This window comes from Centruroides vittatus, unplaced genomic scaffold, assembly GCF_030686945.1.
Source record: "Centruroides vittatus isolate TY-2023 unplaced genomic scaffold, ASM3068694v2 contig_401, whole genome shotgun sequence".
Taxonomy (NCBI): domain Eukaryota; kingdom Metazoa; phylum Arthropoda; class Arachnida; order Scorpiones; family Buthidae; genus Centruroides; species Centruroides vittatus.
Window position 1 is genome coordinate 2,026,949 of NW_027122216.1, and position 16,604 is coordinate 2,043,552.

At 26.6% G+C, this 16,604-nt stretch overlaps 1 protein-coding gene across 4 annotated transcripts in view; it reads right to left on the bottom strand.

Annotated features, from left to right (window-relative positions):
* The window catches only part of LOC136976561 (uncharacterized), a 171,195-nt gene that overhangs the window by 56,514 nt on the left and 98,077 nt on the right, over positions 1-16,604 (bottom strand). For all 4 annotated transcript variants that reach the window (XM_067271892.1, XM_067271896.1, XM_067271893.1 and 1 more), the window contains one exon: positions 12,785-12,926. In XM_067271892.1, the coding sequence (XP_067127993.1) occupies positions 12,785-12,926 (142 nt within the window). The remainder of the gene's footprint in view (positions 1-12,784; positions 12,927-16,604) is intronic.

The window sequence follows — 16,604 nt, forward strand, 5'->3', positions numbered from 1 at the left end:
TTAGTTTTCAGAATTATTTAAACAGAGACAAGGTTCATGTTGCTTTATATAGTAAATAAGCAAAGTAAGAAAAAAAATAGAAAAAACAAGAATAGCCTAGAGACAAGATTGTCGTCTTTTATGCGCTTTTTGACGGATATATGTATGACAAGCAGAGTTATACCATCCTGTATTACATTATTCATAAATGGTTGCATTGTCTATATTTGATAGTAAATAGCAAACAGGAATAAATGTATTAAAATTATTTGAAATCTAGGCCTTTTTTAAAAAATATTACTTTAAGAAAATGAATAATGTTCAGTAAATATTTTTGATAAGTAGAATAAAATATATCTGTGTTTGAAATACGGTAAATATTAAATAATTCTTTTATATCCCATGTAAACAATGAATAATTAATATGTATATTTTTAGTAAAAATCTGAAGTTTGGATAACAATATTTTATTTATTTAAATATTATGTATTTTTTCCTCTTCTTTTTCCTTTCTCTCTCTCTCTCTCTCTCTCTCTCTCTCTCTCTCTCTCTCTCTCTCTCTTCCTCCCTTGTTAATTTTTCAATTAAAAAATTCTTTTTCTTCGGCTATTTAAATAAATAAAAAGAGTTAATGTTATCATTTTGTTCTCCTTTCTTGATTTTTTTTCTGTTCAAGCAACGTTAGAGTAACAGCAAAGATTCATATCTTCTTTGTGAATTTATCCCTCTTCCTCCTCCTCTGCCTTACAAACCAGCTACATTTCGTTAAATTTTGAACCTCCAGGAAATAATGACAAGGGTAAAATCTATTCTTTTTCTATTTTTTTAAGTTTTGTTCTGAATTGCTAATTTTATCGAAGATACTTAACGAAGACATTCGAAAATTACAGTTGATTTGAAGTTGAATTTCTAAAAGATGACGAGTTGAAAGTAATAAAAATTTATTTTTCCTTACATCAAAACTTAATTATTTTAATCAAAACATCATTAATTATTTATTTTATGTAATAATAAAAGACAATATATATATATATATATATTGCTTCGAGTGAAAAATGCTATCTTCATTCACTTTTCTTTTAAAATATTCATTTCGTAATAAACTTAATTATAATTTTTATATTAATCTTAATTACATCTTATATTAATTTATTAATTTTTATTATTGTACATTAAGAAATTTTCGCTATATTTTTTGGAAATTTTTAGCTTTATTGATTATGAATATTAAATTAAAATTTTCTGTTTAATTCAATTAAACTCTTATAAATTTGTTATAAAAATGTTTCATATTTACAATATAAATAATGTAAAAATTTTAATACATTTTCTTCGCATATTTTTAAAAATTTATAATATTACTTTTGAATTTATATTATTTTAGTAAACAATGATCTTTTTTGGGGGGTTGTTCTTTAGTTCTCGTTCGAACACTTATGCATTTTTAAAATGTAAAATTGTGTTTATAATCCCAAAAAACACCTTGTAAATTTAAAAATACATACGCACATTTCCTACTTTATATTGTAAATATTGTAAAAAATATATACTGTAAATATATACTGTATACAGAGCACAAATTCACAAATATTTACAGTATACACAGTGAAGCTAGAAATTCATTGCAAGTACTGTATATTATAAAAATATATACTGTAAATTACTACATGTTTTAAAAATGCACTCTATATTTTTATTTTTGATAAAATGCTGTAAAGAAAGAAAAGAATATATATGTTCTTTCTTCTCTCTAAAGTATTTTATCAAATAAAATACAGTGTATATAAGTATATATTTCCCTCTTAAACACCTATTTTCTTACGCTATAATTTATTTAAATTTCAATATTTATAAAAGAGTGAGAGTGAGGAAGAGAGGGAGAAGAGAAATTGAAAATAACTCCATTTTTATGGGGCTATTAGCAGTAGTAAGAACAACGTTGGAGATATATACGAGATACGAGAATGCAGATTTATGCATGTAAATGTATCTATACAAGTAGGTAGGTATATAGGAATTCAAAAAGAATTCCCTGTGGTGTAGGAGAGATCAATAGGTGACCTTTGCCGCTTAATTCCCGCATCTGTACAGGCGGGGAATCGAGTCCATAGTCTCATCCATCACATCTGTCTTACCGGAAGTAATACTCCCAGAAACACACGCTACGCTTAGATGTGGGGGGATAGTAAAACTGTCCTTCGATTCTTCCCCCCGCCCACTTCTGGCTTTTGATCCACCAGGAGTAAGAAGATTTCTCGAATGGCAAATGTGTCCGGAAGCATTGCTAAATCCACCTTAGAAACAAATATGTATATATATATATTTAAGTTATACACGATTTAAACTGGAAAAATCCTTTTTTCTATAGTGTATACAGCTTATAACTTTTAAAATAAAAATCTTATCCAATCATTCTAAAATTTTCTGACTCTTTTACATTGTTTTTTATTCTTTAAGCACTTTTTATCTTAAAGAAGAAGCATAAATAATAAAATTTTCTTGCAAATTTACAATTTAAAACAATTTTTTTTCCTTATTTTTCTCTTTTTTTAGACTATTTTAAAGTATAGAAAATATGAATTTTAAATTTGATAATATATCAATATTGTTCAAATTTTACATACGTAACGTGATTAAAGTAGCTTAATTCCTTTAAACATGTCTCTCGTTTTTTTTTTCATTTTTTAAGCTAAAATGAAAAGATTTTACATCTTATAACACAAAAATTTACATTTTTGAATTAAATAAATACGTGATTTATAATAAAATTTAATGAAATAAAACTTGAAAAATTTTTTACATATTTGCTTTGTCAAAATATAGGCCTATATATAATTTAATTAAAAAAACGACTACTTATTTAGTAAATAAATTTAAGTTTCTCCATTATTATAATTACTGTAATTTACGTTTAAAACTACTTTTATAATAATAATAATAATAAGAAGAAGAAGAAATAAAAATAACAAAGGCATTTACGTTCAGAAAAAGTAATGACGATGATTTGAAGTTAAGGGAGGAATTTGGCGCAAAACTTTTCGATATTTATTAATAATTTTTGTCTAGAAAACTTATCTTGACTAACTTTTATTGACAAAAAGTTATCGTTTTCGGTTGGTGTGTTGGCTGCAGAGGTTTAACTTATTACCGAAGCTAGAGATTGATTGCAGCCAAGTTGTTCAACCAACTGGAACATAGTGAGACTATAACAATGTTAGTTTCTTTGTTCCATCTGCCAATTTCTTAGACTCACTTTTCCTTCCCCTCCTAGATAAAGTACAATTTCAAGAATGACAAAGAAAAAAATATTATATATATATAATATTTTTCATTTTAACCGTCATTCCATTGTTTAATATTGTCGAAAAGATTATTTAAATATATATAAAGAGAACGATTAGTTAATTAATAAGATTCACTTTCCTCTTTCTTTCTATTTTATTTAGTGAGTCGATTTTCAAGTAACTAATAAGATGTATAATGTTCAATGCAGATAGGATAGAAGTATATTTTTGAGTCTTTTAAAGAGATTAACAATACTAGAATATTTATAACAACGTTATAAAATCGATGGTAGAAGGGAAACTATTTTAAAGTAACAGGTACTGTTTGATGTTTACATGATGATACTCCTATTCTGTTGGGTGCTTGATCGAATAACAAGAATAAAGAATAGATCTACTTGTATTTGAAAGGCATGAAAAATGCAAGAAACGGCTGCTGATATTTGCCGAAGCAGATATTACGTCCGAATTCAATGAAAATTTAATCGAATCTCTACTAGCTAAATGTTAATATGGTTTAGTGATACGCTTCATTGTTATTTTATCGAAACCCATTTGCATTTTTTCGTAAAGTAAAAAAATAGAGAGAAAATATTTTTAAACGAACAAATGAATATATTTATATATAAACTAAATTTTTCAATTATTATTTCCCTTTTTTTTCCACGGTGTAAAGATATTTTATTAAAAAGAAAAAAAAGTACTTTATTTTAAATACTCTGCATATTCTTAAATCAATATAATATCGAGGAATCTCTTGAGAAAAAACAAAAATGTAAACGATGCTTTCTATTCTATTCTTACGTTAAAAGTTACTAATCTAAATTAATAATTTCTAAAGAAATGTTTACAATGATAAAATTTCAAAAGATGAATTCAAAAATTAATTTTTAAAGGTTTAAAATTTAATTTTTTTTCCTTAAAAAAATGGGAAAATATAATATATATATTTTTTAATTTAATTTTTTTTTCCTCATTTAAAATTCTATTTTGCTTAAGTTCATAATGCTTACTTCGAGACATAGAACTTAAATATTTATATTTTCTTTATTTGGTCACTTATTAAAAAATATATAATAATGATACGATACAATGCAAATAAATTTTTATGAAATAAAAATAATCAAATGGAATTAATAAATAAAATAAATAAATAATCAACATTTGATTATAGAAATTCTATTCATCAAATTTTAATTTATAAACAACAAACGGAAGGGAAAAAATCCCGATTAGAAAGTAGCTGATATAATCCATTTATTTTCAAAAATAGATGCTTAAATTAGAAATTAAGAAAGAAAAAAAAATTTATTGAAGTTTATCAGATGAAAATAAAGTTGTTTTTGTTAAGCAAATTGATTTAGAGATAGCATTTTAAAGTAAATTATTAGTGCATAAAATAAATAAATAGACTCATAAATCAGATCATAATGTATTATGCTTTAGAATTATCTTAATTAAATAAGAATTTCTTTCGTTTCTTAAATCTTCTCGACCTTCTTTTTAATATAATTTATTATTATTATTATTATTATAACTTATAAAATATAAGTAAAGAAGTAGATTAAAATGACTAAAAGAGTTTATTTATTATGTACGATTTTTTTAATTATATAAGTTTAAAATTCAACTGGAAATTTCATAAATTGTTTATATTAGATAGAAATTTTTATTTTTTATTTATTTTATCCAAAATTATGTTGTGGGCGTAAATTTATATATTCGTGTGGAGCTTTGAACAGTATATCTACAATGCAGAGGCGTATCCAAGGTGGGTGTAGAGCGCTACAGCACCTCTGGATATCAGAAGCAATCAATTTTGCTACTTTAAATACATAGACAAATATAATAGTGCGCATCGCATGACTTCACCATCTTGTTTTAGAGTCGTACAAAGTATAAATAAATTAGTAAATAATACACACGTCTACAATACAATATATAATAATAATATCTGGCTTCTCAAGATCCTTGATACGCCCTTACACCTTGAATAAATTATTACGTTGATACTCTTTTGTAAAAATGAATAAATATATAAAGTATTTTTAAATTATAACCTCAAGCTTGTAGGATGCACAAAACAAAATTACGCATCCTTCGCTGCATATTTTATTATTTATTATATTAAAATAAAAATTATTTATGTGAAATTATAAATAAATAAATAAATAAATATTTTTTTTAAATAATTTATTTATACCAATTATAGATTTAAATTATTCGTTAAGCTTATTAGCCACACGTCAGAAATGATTTCGAATAGCGTGATTTGGCCAGACAATCAAACTAACTTTGCACACATTAACGAATAAATCTAGTAAATTCGGCAAGTGCTCCATTTCAGATCTCAACTGAGAAGAATGGCATCAATATTAATTCGAGCAAATATGTTATGAAATATTCACAAATTGATATTCAGTGTATAACTGTATCGCATTTCTGATTTCTATCGCCGCCAGGGAAATTATCACTGTGGCAATTTAATCTCCAGCAAAGTTTATCGACGCATAAATCGCTAACATGATGCAACATCAATAACATTGAATATCACCAAATCATAGATCCAAGGTATAGCACATTAACTGTATAAAGTGAATACTTAAAATTACCTGTACAATTATACATCAAATTTAGATTAGACGATGTCTAATTATTACCACAGAAAAATAGCCTATTCATTAATAATTTTCCAAATAAAATTAAGCGAAAAAAATCATTAAACACTTCTACTATTAGATTATTACTTCGTAAAAGTATTAATTAGAATTTTAAGATAGAAAAATAGGTCCAACTTTAATCTATATAAAGTCAGGTTTATCTAATATCACATGTCAAAGTATATAGGTCCAAGGTGCAGATAAATTCGGCAGTAGAAGTCGTCTAACGCTAAATTTGATATACAATTATACAGTTAATTATATATCAAATTTAGCATTAGATGACTTCTACTGTTAGATTATTTCCTCAGAAAAGTATTAATTAATAATTCTCTAATTAAATTAAAGAAGAAAATTCTCTAAGGCTTGAAAAAGTCATTAAATTATAAGTCCAAGTACAGCCATGTATTAACTATATAAAGAGAGTACATAGAACAACCTGTACAATTACATGTTCATATTTAAAATTAGATTTTGAATGGCAGATTGTTTCTTCAGAAAAATAAAATATTAATTGATAAATTTCTAAATAAATTAAAGACGAAAAACATTTTTGATTGGAAAAACATATTAATTAATATTTTATTAATAATAATGTGATTACCGGTGACTTTTTTTTTAAATCTTAATTATTAATATATTGTTCAGGTACTTTATGAGTGGGAAATGTATTATGGTTAGATTGTACAGAGTTGTTAATTAATAATAAAAATTAAAAAATTAGCTAATTTCTAATTAAATAAATCTTTTTTGGAGTGTTTATGATGAGTTGATTGTGACAGATCTCGTTGAAATTTTTGTTTTTCCTTCGGAAATTATTATTATTATTGAGTTTTGTTAATTGATAATTTAGCAAATGTAATACGGTAATAAAGAATAAATTAATTTTTTTTTAATTTCAGAATTAATATTTTAATTTTTAATTTCTTATGAAATTTATTCACGTTTAGAACAATTCAGTTTCCTTTACTGTTATATTATTCTTGCAATTTTATAGTTTTCTAACTGAAAAATTCAGCTGATCTGAGCATAAATACGCATAGTTAATGCTATTTTTTTAAATAAAAATTAATTTAAATCTAATTTAAAATATTTAATTACATCGAATAATTTAAATATAATAAACTTATGAGTGATTAGTGGAGTTTTTAAGGTAAACTTTAACTAAATAACATCAAAAATATTATAAGTTTGGTTAGTAAAAATGTAAAATATTATAAAATTACTTCGTTCAAAGTATTCATTTAAGAAATTTTATTAAAAACACTTGAATTAGGTTTATTATTTTAAATAAATCAATGAAAGTTCTCGATGCTACTTAAAAATAATGAATTTTTCTTAATTATCATTTACTAGATAAAACTTTATTAGATTATTAAAGGTATACATAATTAAATGCATTTATCAAAGTGAATATAAGACTTGTTTATTTATAAAAATAGAAAAAGTTTTTTTCAGTTGGATATGAATATCATAATAACACTTTTTGAAAGGTTTTTAGACGTTAGACTCGTCTATTTGAGAATCTTCTCATCATCATTCAGAAAAAAAATATCTTCCTCTTAGTTATACACCAAGGGCCATTACCAGAAGTCCTGCCTAGAGGGAATTAGGGCATCAAATCGACTTCATTCTCCTAAATTGACAGTGTTCTCTGGGGTTTTTGCCCTCAATTTCGGTTTAGGAAGATTCAGAAACTAAAGCGAGAGGAAGCAACAGAGTGTTTACAAAAGTTCCATTACAGATCTCTAGTATTAGAAAGAAATAGAAGGAAACTTGGTCGCAACAGGCATTTCTAAATACATCAATAAGCAAAGTTATAATTAACAGCGTGTTGTTTGTTGAAATTCGATCTTAACAAACCATTCTAATGACTTGTAATGAGTAGAAGAGCTTTCAACTTTGACTGGACCTGTTACTGACTTGGCCCCATAATAAGAGGATGCATGGCTCGTCCCAACTATCGTCTTATAATTATTTACACCGACTCTACTACAATGGGGCGTCAATAAGTTCGTGTCACGTGTCACAAATTAATGAGTCGCAGTGTAAATTATGTTTCCATGATTATCTAAACTGGAAATGTCAGTAATTTAATCCTAAATCATACTTCAACACACTAACTTTCTACAGCTAAAGGAATTTCAGTAATGCAGACTTCATATTTCCTCTTAACTTAAGCTATAAACACTTGTTACATTTTTAAATCATCGACTAAACATTTATAAGAAGCGAAAGGAATTTTTAAAAATGTAAAATTTTCGACATATTTATCATCTTCTATCACGAAAATATTCTATCTTTGTGATAAAATATTGTTTAATTTTACATAAAAGGTTGGAAAATATGTTAAAAATTCCATTCATATAGCCTACCTCAACTATAACATTCACTTAACTCGATCTCCTAAAAAATACAGCTCCTCAGTAGTTAGTTACTCAATAATTTTATGTTAGTGAAGTCAAAGGTGGAGATATATATACATGTGAGGTCTCCGAAATACCAGAAAAAGGATAGATAGGCCTCATTAACTCACGCCTACAGTGAAGTAGTAAAGTATCCACCTATTGGAAACAGATAGAGAGAATCTACTATAAGTGCTTATACACGAAGGCAGATTGTATGAAACAAATGACCCATCATCTTATTTTATCTCTGGTAGCGCTTGATGTCTAAATTACCATCTCTGAGACGGTAATTACGGAACTTTATCTACTAATGTTGGATCCCATTAAAAGACTGACACGTTGCCCGATATTTCGACTTTAAAATTAGAATATCTTTTTAATCTATTTCCACTAATATACTTGTTAAACTTTATACACCTATACGTTAAATTGGTTTAAAACCTTATTTTAAAATGGTTTAAGTGAATGGAACATTTATATAAATCTCTATAATCTTATACACTTCCCTATTAATTAGTGATAACATTCCAAGTGTTTTATAACTAGCTACATAAGCTACATCGATTTTACACCTTGTAACGATAAAATTTTCCTCAGGTATGAACAGGTGCAGCAATTCATCTTAATGTACTTTTTCTTCTCCCCCTCTCTAGTAAAGGTTAAAAGATAAGAGCAGATTTAAGTAAAATGAAGCTTTAACCCTGTCAATTCGCTTATATTTAATAATGTTACGCCTCTAATACAATATTTTATAAACATTTTAACCATTTTACAAGTTACAATAGTAAAAATATAAGATCTTTTTACTAAAATTCATTAGTTTTAAAAAAAAATGGGATAAAAGTATATAGGCTATGAGTATTTTCTTAATATTTAATAATATTAAGTCTATGATAGAAACATTTTAAGCCATTTTATATAATATTTTAAGTAAAAAAAGTGCATGAAATAAAAGATATTTTAAGTAAAATTCATCAGGTTTAACTCTTAAAAGTTAAAAACACAAAAAAATTGGATAAAAATATATAAAATTCGTGTATTTTATTAAATTAAAAATTTTTAAAATATATTCGAAAGTAATTTAAATCTGTTTAAAAACATATTTACTTATTTAAGTTAAATTCTATAACGGAGAGAGTGAAATATCTTTAAAGTTTCGTTAACTATAATGCGAATTTTAGTTTATAAATAATGAAAAAAACGGATAAAATTTTAAATTTCTATATTTCTAAACTTTTAAAATATATAAAACATTTTTATTTAATATATTTTATATGCTATACTTTTATAAAATATTGATCTAAATTCTGAAGTTTGTTTACTAAAAAAAACATTTTTTTTTTTTTTTCAAAAATTCAAAATGGATCTCATGAAAAATTAAATGGGATGAAAGGCAAAACTTTCAACGATTTTAATAATTAGAAAAGTTTTAATTATATTTTATAAAATTATTTTTTAAAATAAAATTTACTATATTTTTCTTTTAAATTTAATTTAACAGATTGTTTTATTTTATTTTATTTTTAAAGAATTAGAATCGAAAAGAAGAGAGAGGAAAAAAAAACATATATAAATACTCAATAAAATTATTATTTTTAAGCTTAAATAATTAATAAAAATAAATTTTATTATTCTATACAAAATATTTTCTATAAAAAATTTATATATTTATTATTTTTATAGAAAATAAAATAAAAAATTAAATTCTTTAAATTAAAATTTACTTGAATTTAAAATGGGACTAAACTACTTTATGTATGTACTGTACATGATACAGTACCTAAACCTTAAACTGTTCATGAATGCAATTAAAAATTTTAAATATTTTATTTAAGAAAATGAATAAAATATATAATTTAGATATAAATAATAGATTAATCATTGAGTTCAAATAGAACTGATTCAAAGGTATAAACGGTAATTTGTTATAATGATTATAATTGAAAGTTTTAAAGAAAATAATTTTTAAAAAGATTGATAAAATCAGAAATTAAAATGATTAATATTATATTTATAATAATTGTAGAGCAATTTAGACAATTAATATCAATTAAAGAAAACTGCGATAACAACAAACGTAAGTTATCATTTTGTATTTTAGTGATAAAGATAAATAGATAAGAACATATGGTACACTTGGCAAATAGATTATTTGGAAAAAAAAAATACATAGGAAGGGGATAATATTCTATGGGCGTTACTTATGTGTAAATTAAATTTTCACGAGTACACGCCTTTTTTACTATCGTCGATCGTTATAGGTATACATACAATCAGGTATATGTAGCATTATCAACATCAAGCAACACGCAGACAGCCAGGCGTGGCCTTAGATAATACAAATACGTCATTTTTTTCTATCGATAAAACAACATTATTTGGTTGATATATTTTTTTTCTAGGTAAATCCACTTTATAAATTTCTAATTTGTATCCAAAACACAATATTTTCTTCGCTCTTCTCTCTTCTATTATCTAAATTATCTTTCGGAAAGAAAATTTAACGTATCTAATAGGATTTAGATCATCTCAATTCATTATTTTTGTCTTACAATTAAAATTTTCAACAGAGTAATGAGACTTTTTCCGCTTGTTAAATTAATGAACTCCGATTTTTCTCAAATTTTAGAAAGGAAAAAGAAAGAAAAAATATTGCGTATAAATGAATTATAGAAGCAGATAGAATTTTTCAAATAATTATCTAAAAATTAAATGATTTCATAAATCTAAATTCTACTGGTTAATGGTAGAAATTTATTTAGGTCATTACAGGTGTGTGCGTATATGAATTAACAAATGATGGGTTGTTTCTTACGTAAAAATTGAAGTTGTAAGAGTGTGCATGATTTACTTTTAATGAATTTTTCTTACTTCTTCCTATTTTATAAGCTGCGAAAATCGTCAGGTGCACATATGTGTTCACACCCATTTATAACCAAATGTAAAATGCAGTATCAACTCGGAGTGATGTTTTTTTCCCTACTATAAATATACATCTCCACCCAGGACCAGAGGGAAAGTTGCTTCTACCTGGAAAAGAGACGTAAAACCCAATGGAATCAAAAAGTTCCTCTTCTAATCGAACCGAAGAGAGAACTCACGTAGCAACAAAATCAAGACAGATGACTTCTGCCCGTTTTAAAGGTTTTCCTGATTTCCTAAAAAGGAATTTAATGTTTTTTATTGGAAAGGGTTTTCAAGAGATCACTTGATGTCCCGTCTGTGCACAAGATTTCACACTTGGATGTGAACGGGGGTGGAACAGCTACTTTCCTCTCTTCTCTTTCCTATGAATGTATCTTGTCGAAATTTTTCGGATGGGAATTAGGTAGGTTTTTAGTAGGCCTTCGAGGTTCGCCTTTCTTCAATAACCCAAAACCGTCCCTCTTTGTCCGTCAATACTGTTTCGGTCTGGTCATATACTTTTATATGAGTCTCTAGCTTAAGTGGAACCGAGTTTCTTACTGGAAGAGGTCTGTGGAGACAGTTTCCGACTTGTTAGATGAACTTTGTTGAGTGTTTAACTTCGTTTTGTTTTATTCTAGACGTTTATTCCCCTTCTTTCACTTTAAATTCGCTATTCAACAACAGGAGAAAACTCGATTTTCCAGCACTTTTATGCGCCATTCTTTATAACATCCAATTCTGGTACAGCAAAATGTAAGTGAAAATTAATTTAAGCTTTGGCACAGAGAGATACCTTTTGCATGTAAAGTATTCCGTATGCTCATTATCTAATATACTAAACATAATTATCATCATGCTGTGCTAAGATTACATGACGAATTACTCACTGTCATTTGCTTGGCGTTTTACTCTACGAAACAACTTATTCCGCCTCCCATGTATTTAATTAAATACTATATCCATGTAAAAGTATTATAAACCTTTTAATAGAATTAAAAGTTACAATTCTATATTAAGATCAGGATTAAAGAAAATCTCTTCAACAACCTTCGAAAATAACGTAATTATATTTTAACACCTTAATTTAACAATATTGAAACTACGAAATTTTAGAATAAGAAAATTAATAATCTCTTTATTTTCCTTTATAATTATTCAAATTTGATTTATTCATTTTAATTAAATGATTAAAATTTGCTGATGGTAATAGCAATCAACTTAACTTTAATTAATTTTATAAACTTAAAGACATTTAAGATTTTTAAAATTGTTACGTAATAAACGAAAAATTCTTTAATTTTATAGTAATTATGGTGTAATTAATTATAATTTCTTAATTAGTTTAAAGCAATTGCCCTCTACGACCGCTCTTCTAACTTTTAACTACAGTAAGATTCTTGTTAATAACGTTTTACGATTTATTGCTAGAATCAATTACAATTAGATACTAATTCAAATTAAGATGCAATCTTTAATATTAATTAATATCGTTAAAGATGGAGATTTTTTTAAACGTAATTAACAATTCTTAAAACTTCAAACTTACCAACTTTCAATAAGAAATTTGTCACCATCGGAATCACGACAATCACCTTTATTTGATAAAGTTCCATTAATGATCCTGATTGGATCCTGAACACCCTTTTGAAACCAGTTACCCATCCAATGCTCTGGAAATTGGCAACCATCTATACAAGAAAAAAAAATAGAAAAATATAAATATATATATATATATTCCATTATTAAAATTAAAGAGAATGATCTAGGCTATTTTTTGATTTTGTAAATTCGTAGAAAACTGAATTTTAAGCGATTTAATAAAACATTACGCTTGATGATACGTAATGGTAGGGTTGTTTCTGGCATAGAAAACCTTGCTAAGTAATTTCATTGCATTACTGGAAAGGATAAAAGGGGGGAAATATATATATATATATATATATATATATAAAAAAAACGCGATAATGGTTGGGTAGGGTGGAATATTTTTGAAAACGTATTCCATATCGACTCTACACATTAAAATAGAAGGCGTTGACGACATTGTCAGAAGAATATGATCTCATGCGTGATGATGTTTATAAACTTGAATATTCTAAATGAAAGTAAAGGGAAAAAGGATCATCTTCAATATTATTACGTCGATAAATATTTTATATTTAGCTTTACTTTAGTAAATACTTCCCCATTTTTTCCTTATTTTTCAGAGGGATGTTTATAATGAAGTGTTTGTTTTATGATGAAAATTTTATTAACAGAATATGTCTAATTTGTTTTATTAAATCTCTTTAATAATTTCATACTTCGATAATATAATGAAAGAATTTGAAGAGGTATTTGTGCAAATCTGATTAACAGCATTTCTCAACTCTGATTAAAGATTTTTGAAGACGAATTGTTGGATCTGATTAAAGAATCTCGAATATAAAAAGGGAGAGAAGTACATGTTTAGCTAGAATTCAACAGAATTGTGAGATGTGATTAAATTGGGAAGAACTACATGTTGTGATTAAAGTGATTTCTCTCAGCTCCTCAAATAGTTAGAGCCTTAGTGCTGTTTTAAATATTTTTTTTCTAATGTACTATCCATCGAATTAAGAGAAAAAAAGTGAAAAATTTAAAAAAATTTCACTTTTAAAATTTTACATTTTGATAGAAATTTTACTAATATTTCCCCCTTCTTGAGAGAATAATTACAAAATTATTCTGTCTTTTCTACAATTATTTTTCGTCTTCTCCTTAATAACTAATAAGAAAAGTACATAAAATTATTTTAAAAATGATTAATATCGTTTCTGAGAAATTAATTCAGTTTATTAAAATACATGTGTCAATATAAGGTTATTAGAAAACCACTGTAGGTCATATATCATTATCATTTAAAACTATTAAAAGATTGTATGTAACATGGTAAGCTTATCATTTGCATTTAAATTATCTTCTAACTTATTATATATTCTATTTATAGTTGTGTAGATTTATATAAATTGAAAAGCCAATAAACACGTTAAATTTCTATATTCGGATGAGGTAGAAAGGAAGGAAATAAGATGTAGAAAGACTGATGAAAGTTATTAGACGAGACGAGAATAGGAAAGTAGTAATGCATCACCGTGGAGGAAAATATATGAATTTTATAGATAGCAAATATATGGAGAAAGTAGAAATTTGTATTTTGTAAAGAAGAATATAAATTAACAAAGATGAGGATGTAAGATGCTGAACAAAAGTTAATATAAGACTGGAAGTAAATCATGGAATTTCAACTCTTTACAAATTAAATGCAAATCATGAAATATTTTTCACATTTCTTCCTCATAATTTATCTTCAACTTTATAAATCATAAATTTAAAGAAATTTCATGATTTGCATAGAAGTATAGAAAGACATTTACATAGAAACTAGATGATAAATCATAAAAGTTGAAGAAATTTCATGATTTTCCACATGATTTTCCACTTAGATGCCGCACAGATCAAATGTTTAATACTGAAATAAATATGGATTACATTATATAAACTTTTATTATTTTTCAATTTACAATACTTATGAATTCAATTAAAGAAAGCGAAGAAATGATTGTGTACAAAACCTCCTAAAGTAAACAATTTTATAAGGTATCGAATGCTATAAAGATGGAAAATAGAAGATGTATAATATAAATTATATCTTTTAGGCTAGCATGTGTAGCAGTTTGAAAAATGGAGTGAACAAAGAGGAAAACTTCCATATTGCACGGCTGAGCAGTCACGAAGTCGAAACAAGTCTACAAAGAAAGCATTTCGATGGCTATCATGAGAGTTAGTTGTTTTTTTCTCCTTTCGTAGTTCGGCTTTCGAGCTTCCTGGACAGCTCACAACGAAAATAAATCCCTCTTTCGTTTAAAGCGAGATGGCGATCGAGAAGAAAGAAGATTGTCCAGGTAGAGTATACAATAGACTGTATCTCCGGCGTGCAGGTTTTATCTACCTGGAGTGGACCACTTAGATTGGAAGAAAAATCACTGTCGGAGAAAGTTTACACAACACACCAGGGAATTTCACAAAAGCCTTAGAACAATGGACAGCAAACACTTGAAGTTGGATGAAATCTAATGCCTAGACTTCCAATCGAAACATAGATTTTCGCAGGGTGCGAATGTTACAGAAGTGCAAGAACCGGAGGAAACGACTTTAAAATGAGGCTAGTGAGCGATTTTGGGAATTCCACCGGGAAACAGTATCCTAGATTTGGAAGGATCATAAATCAGCAGCACGTTTCTGTTAAGGTATAGATTTTCAGAATTGGCGGGGTTCAAGTAGTTTTATAAATGTTTCACGATATTTAATTGGTTACCTGGAGACGATAGAAATATAGTTTAGGGCGTGGTTATTCTCAATCCAACCCACAAATTAGGCGTGGTTGAATCCGAATGCCGTATGTGTAATGAAAGTGGGAGGTGTTTGGGGTCATTACACTCTCTGGACTTATAATAGAGGGTTGGCCTTCAAGTCTAAAAGTTTGTCGTGGACACGACAGATCGATAAGACTTGATCGAACTTCAAACATTCACAATTATCAATGTTGTCAGATATATCGATCGACTAAGTACTTAACTATTAGGCTATCCATCAATATTCAATTTTCTTGCTCGGATAGAAAACATTACAAGTTGATATTTCGAGAAAAGAAATATTTATAACGCTTCATTACACTCGTACATGCGACTATATTCACAAATAAGAGGTCCTTTTATGTTTGAATTTAAAATTTTATATTACACTCGTCACAAAACACCGTTTAATATTTATACAATGCTGATGAAATCCTATTTAAAGTCCTATATATGCAGGGCGCCTACTGGATAATTTGCTCCCAAGAGTCTCCATTACAATAAAAATGCCTTTTCTTTAAATTGTTAAATAAATATCATTTGTTGCTTGCCAGTGAAGTCAAGCCTGTGCTGACCATTTGAGATACAACATTCGACTTTTGGGATTCGAATGGTTTTATCGAACAACCAACGTGGGAATGTGGACAACGAGAATTGTTGACGCGATGGAATTATGTGTTTTCCCTAGTCTCGTGAGAAAAACATATCTAAACTTCCTTCTGCCTAAGGAGATTTTAGGTTCATCCCTCAACTTCAATTTTTTTCCCTCTTTTTTAAAGAAATTTATATAGTCTTTTACTTACACCTCTTTCGTTTATCCACAAGTATAGTTGTTTCTTTTCTATTTTTGTAACAGAATCATTCAATCTACAGTTCTTCGAGGAACTATTATTGTAAATAACAATTGTATAAATCGAAAAGATTAGGATACATACAAATAACTTACTTAAATATCGCGTAAAAACGTTTAAAAAATATAGGAAAATGATTCAT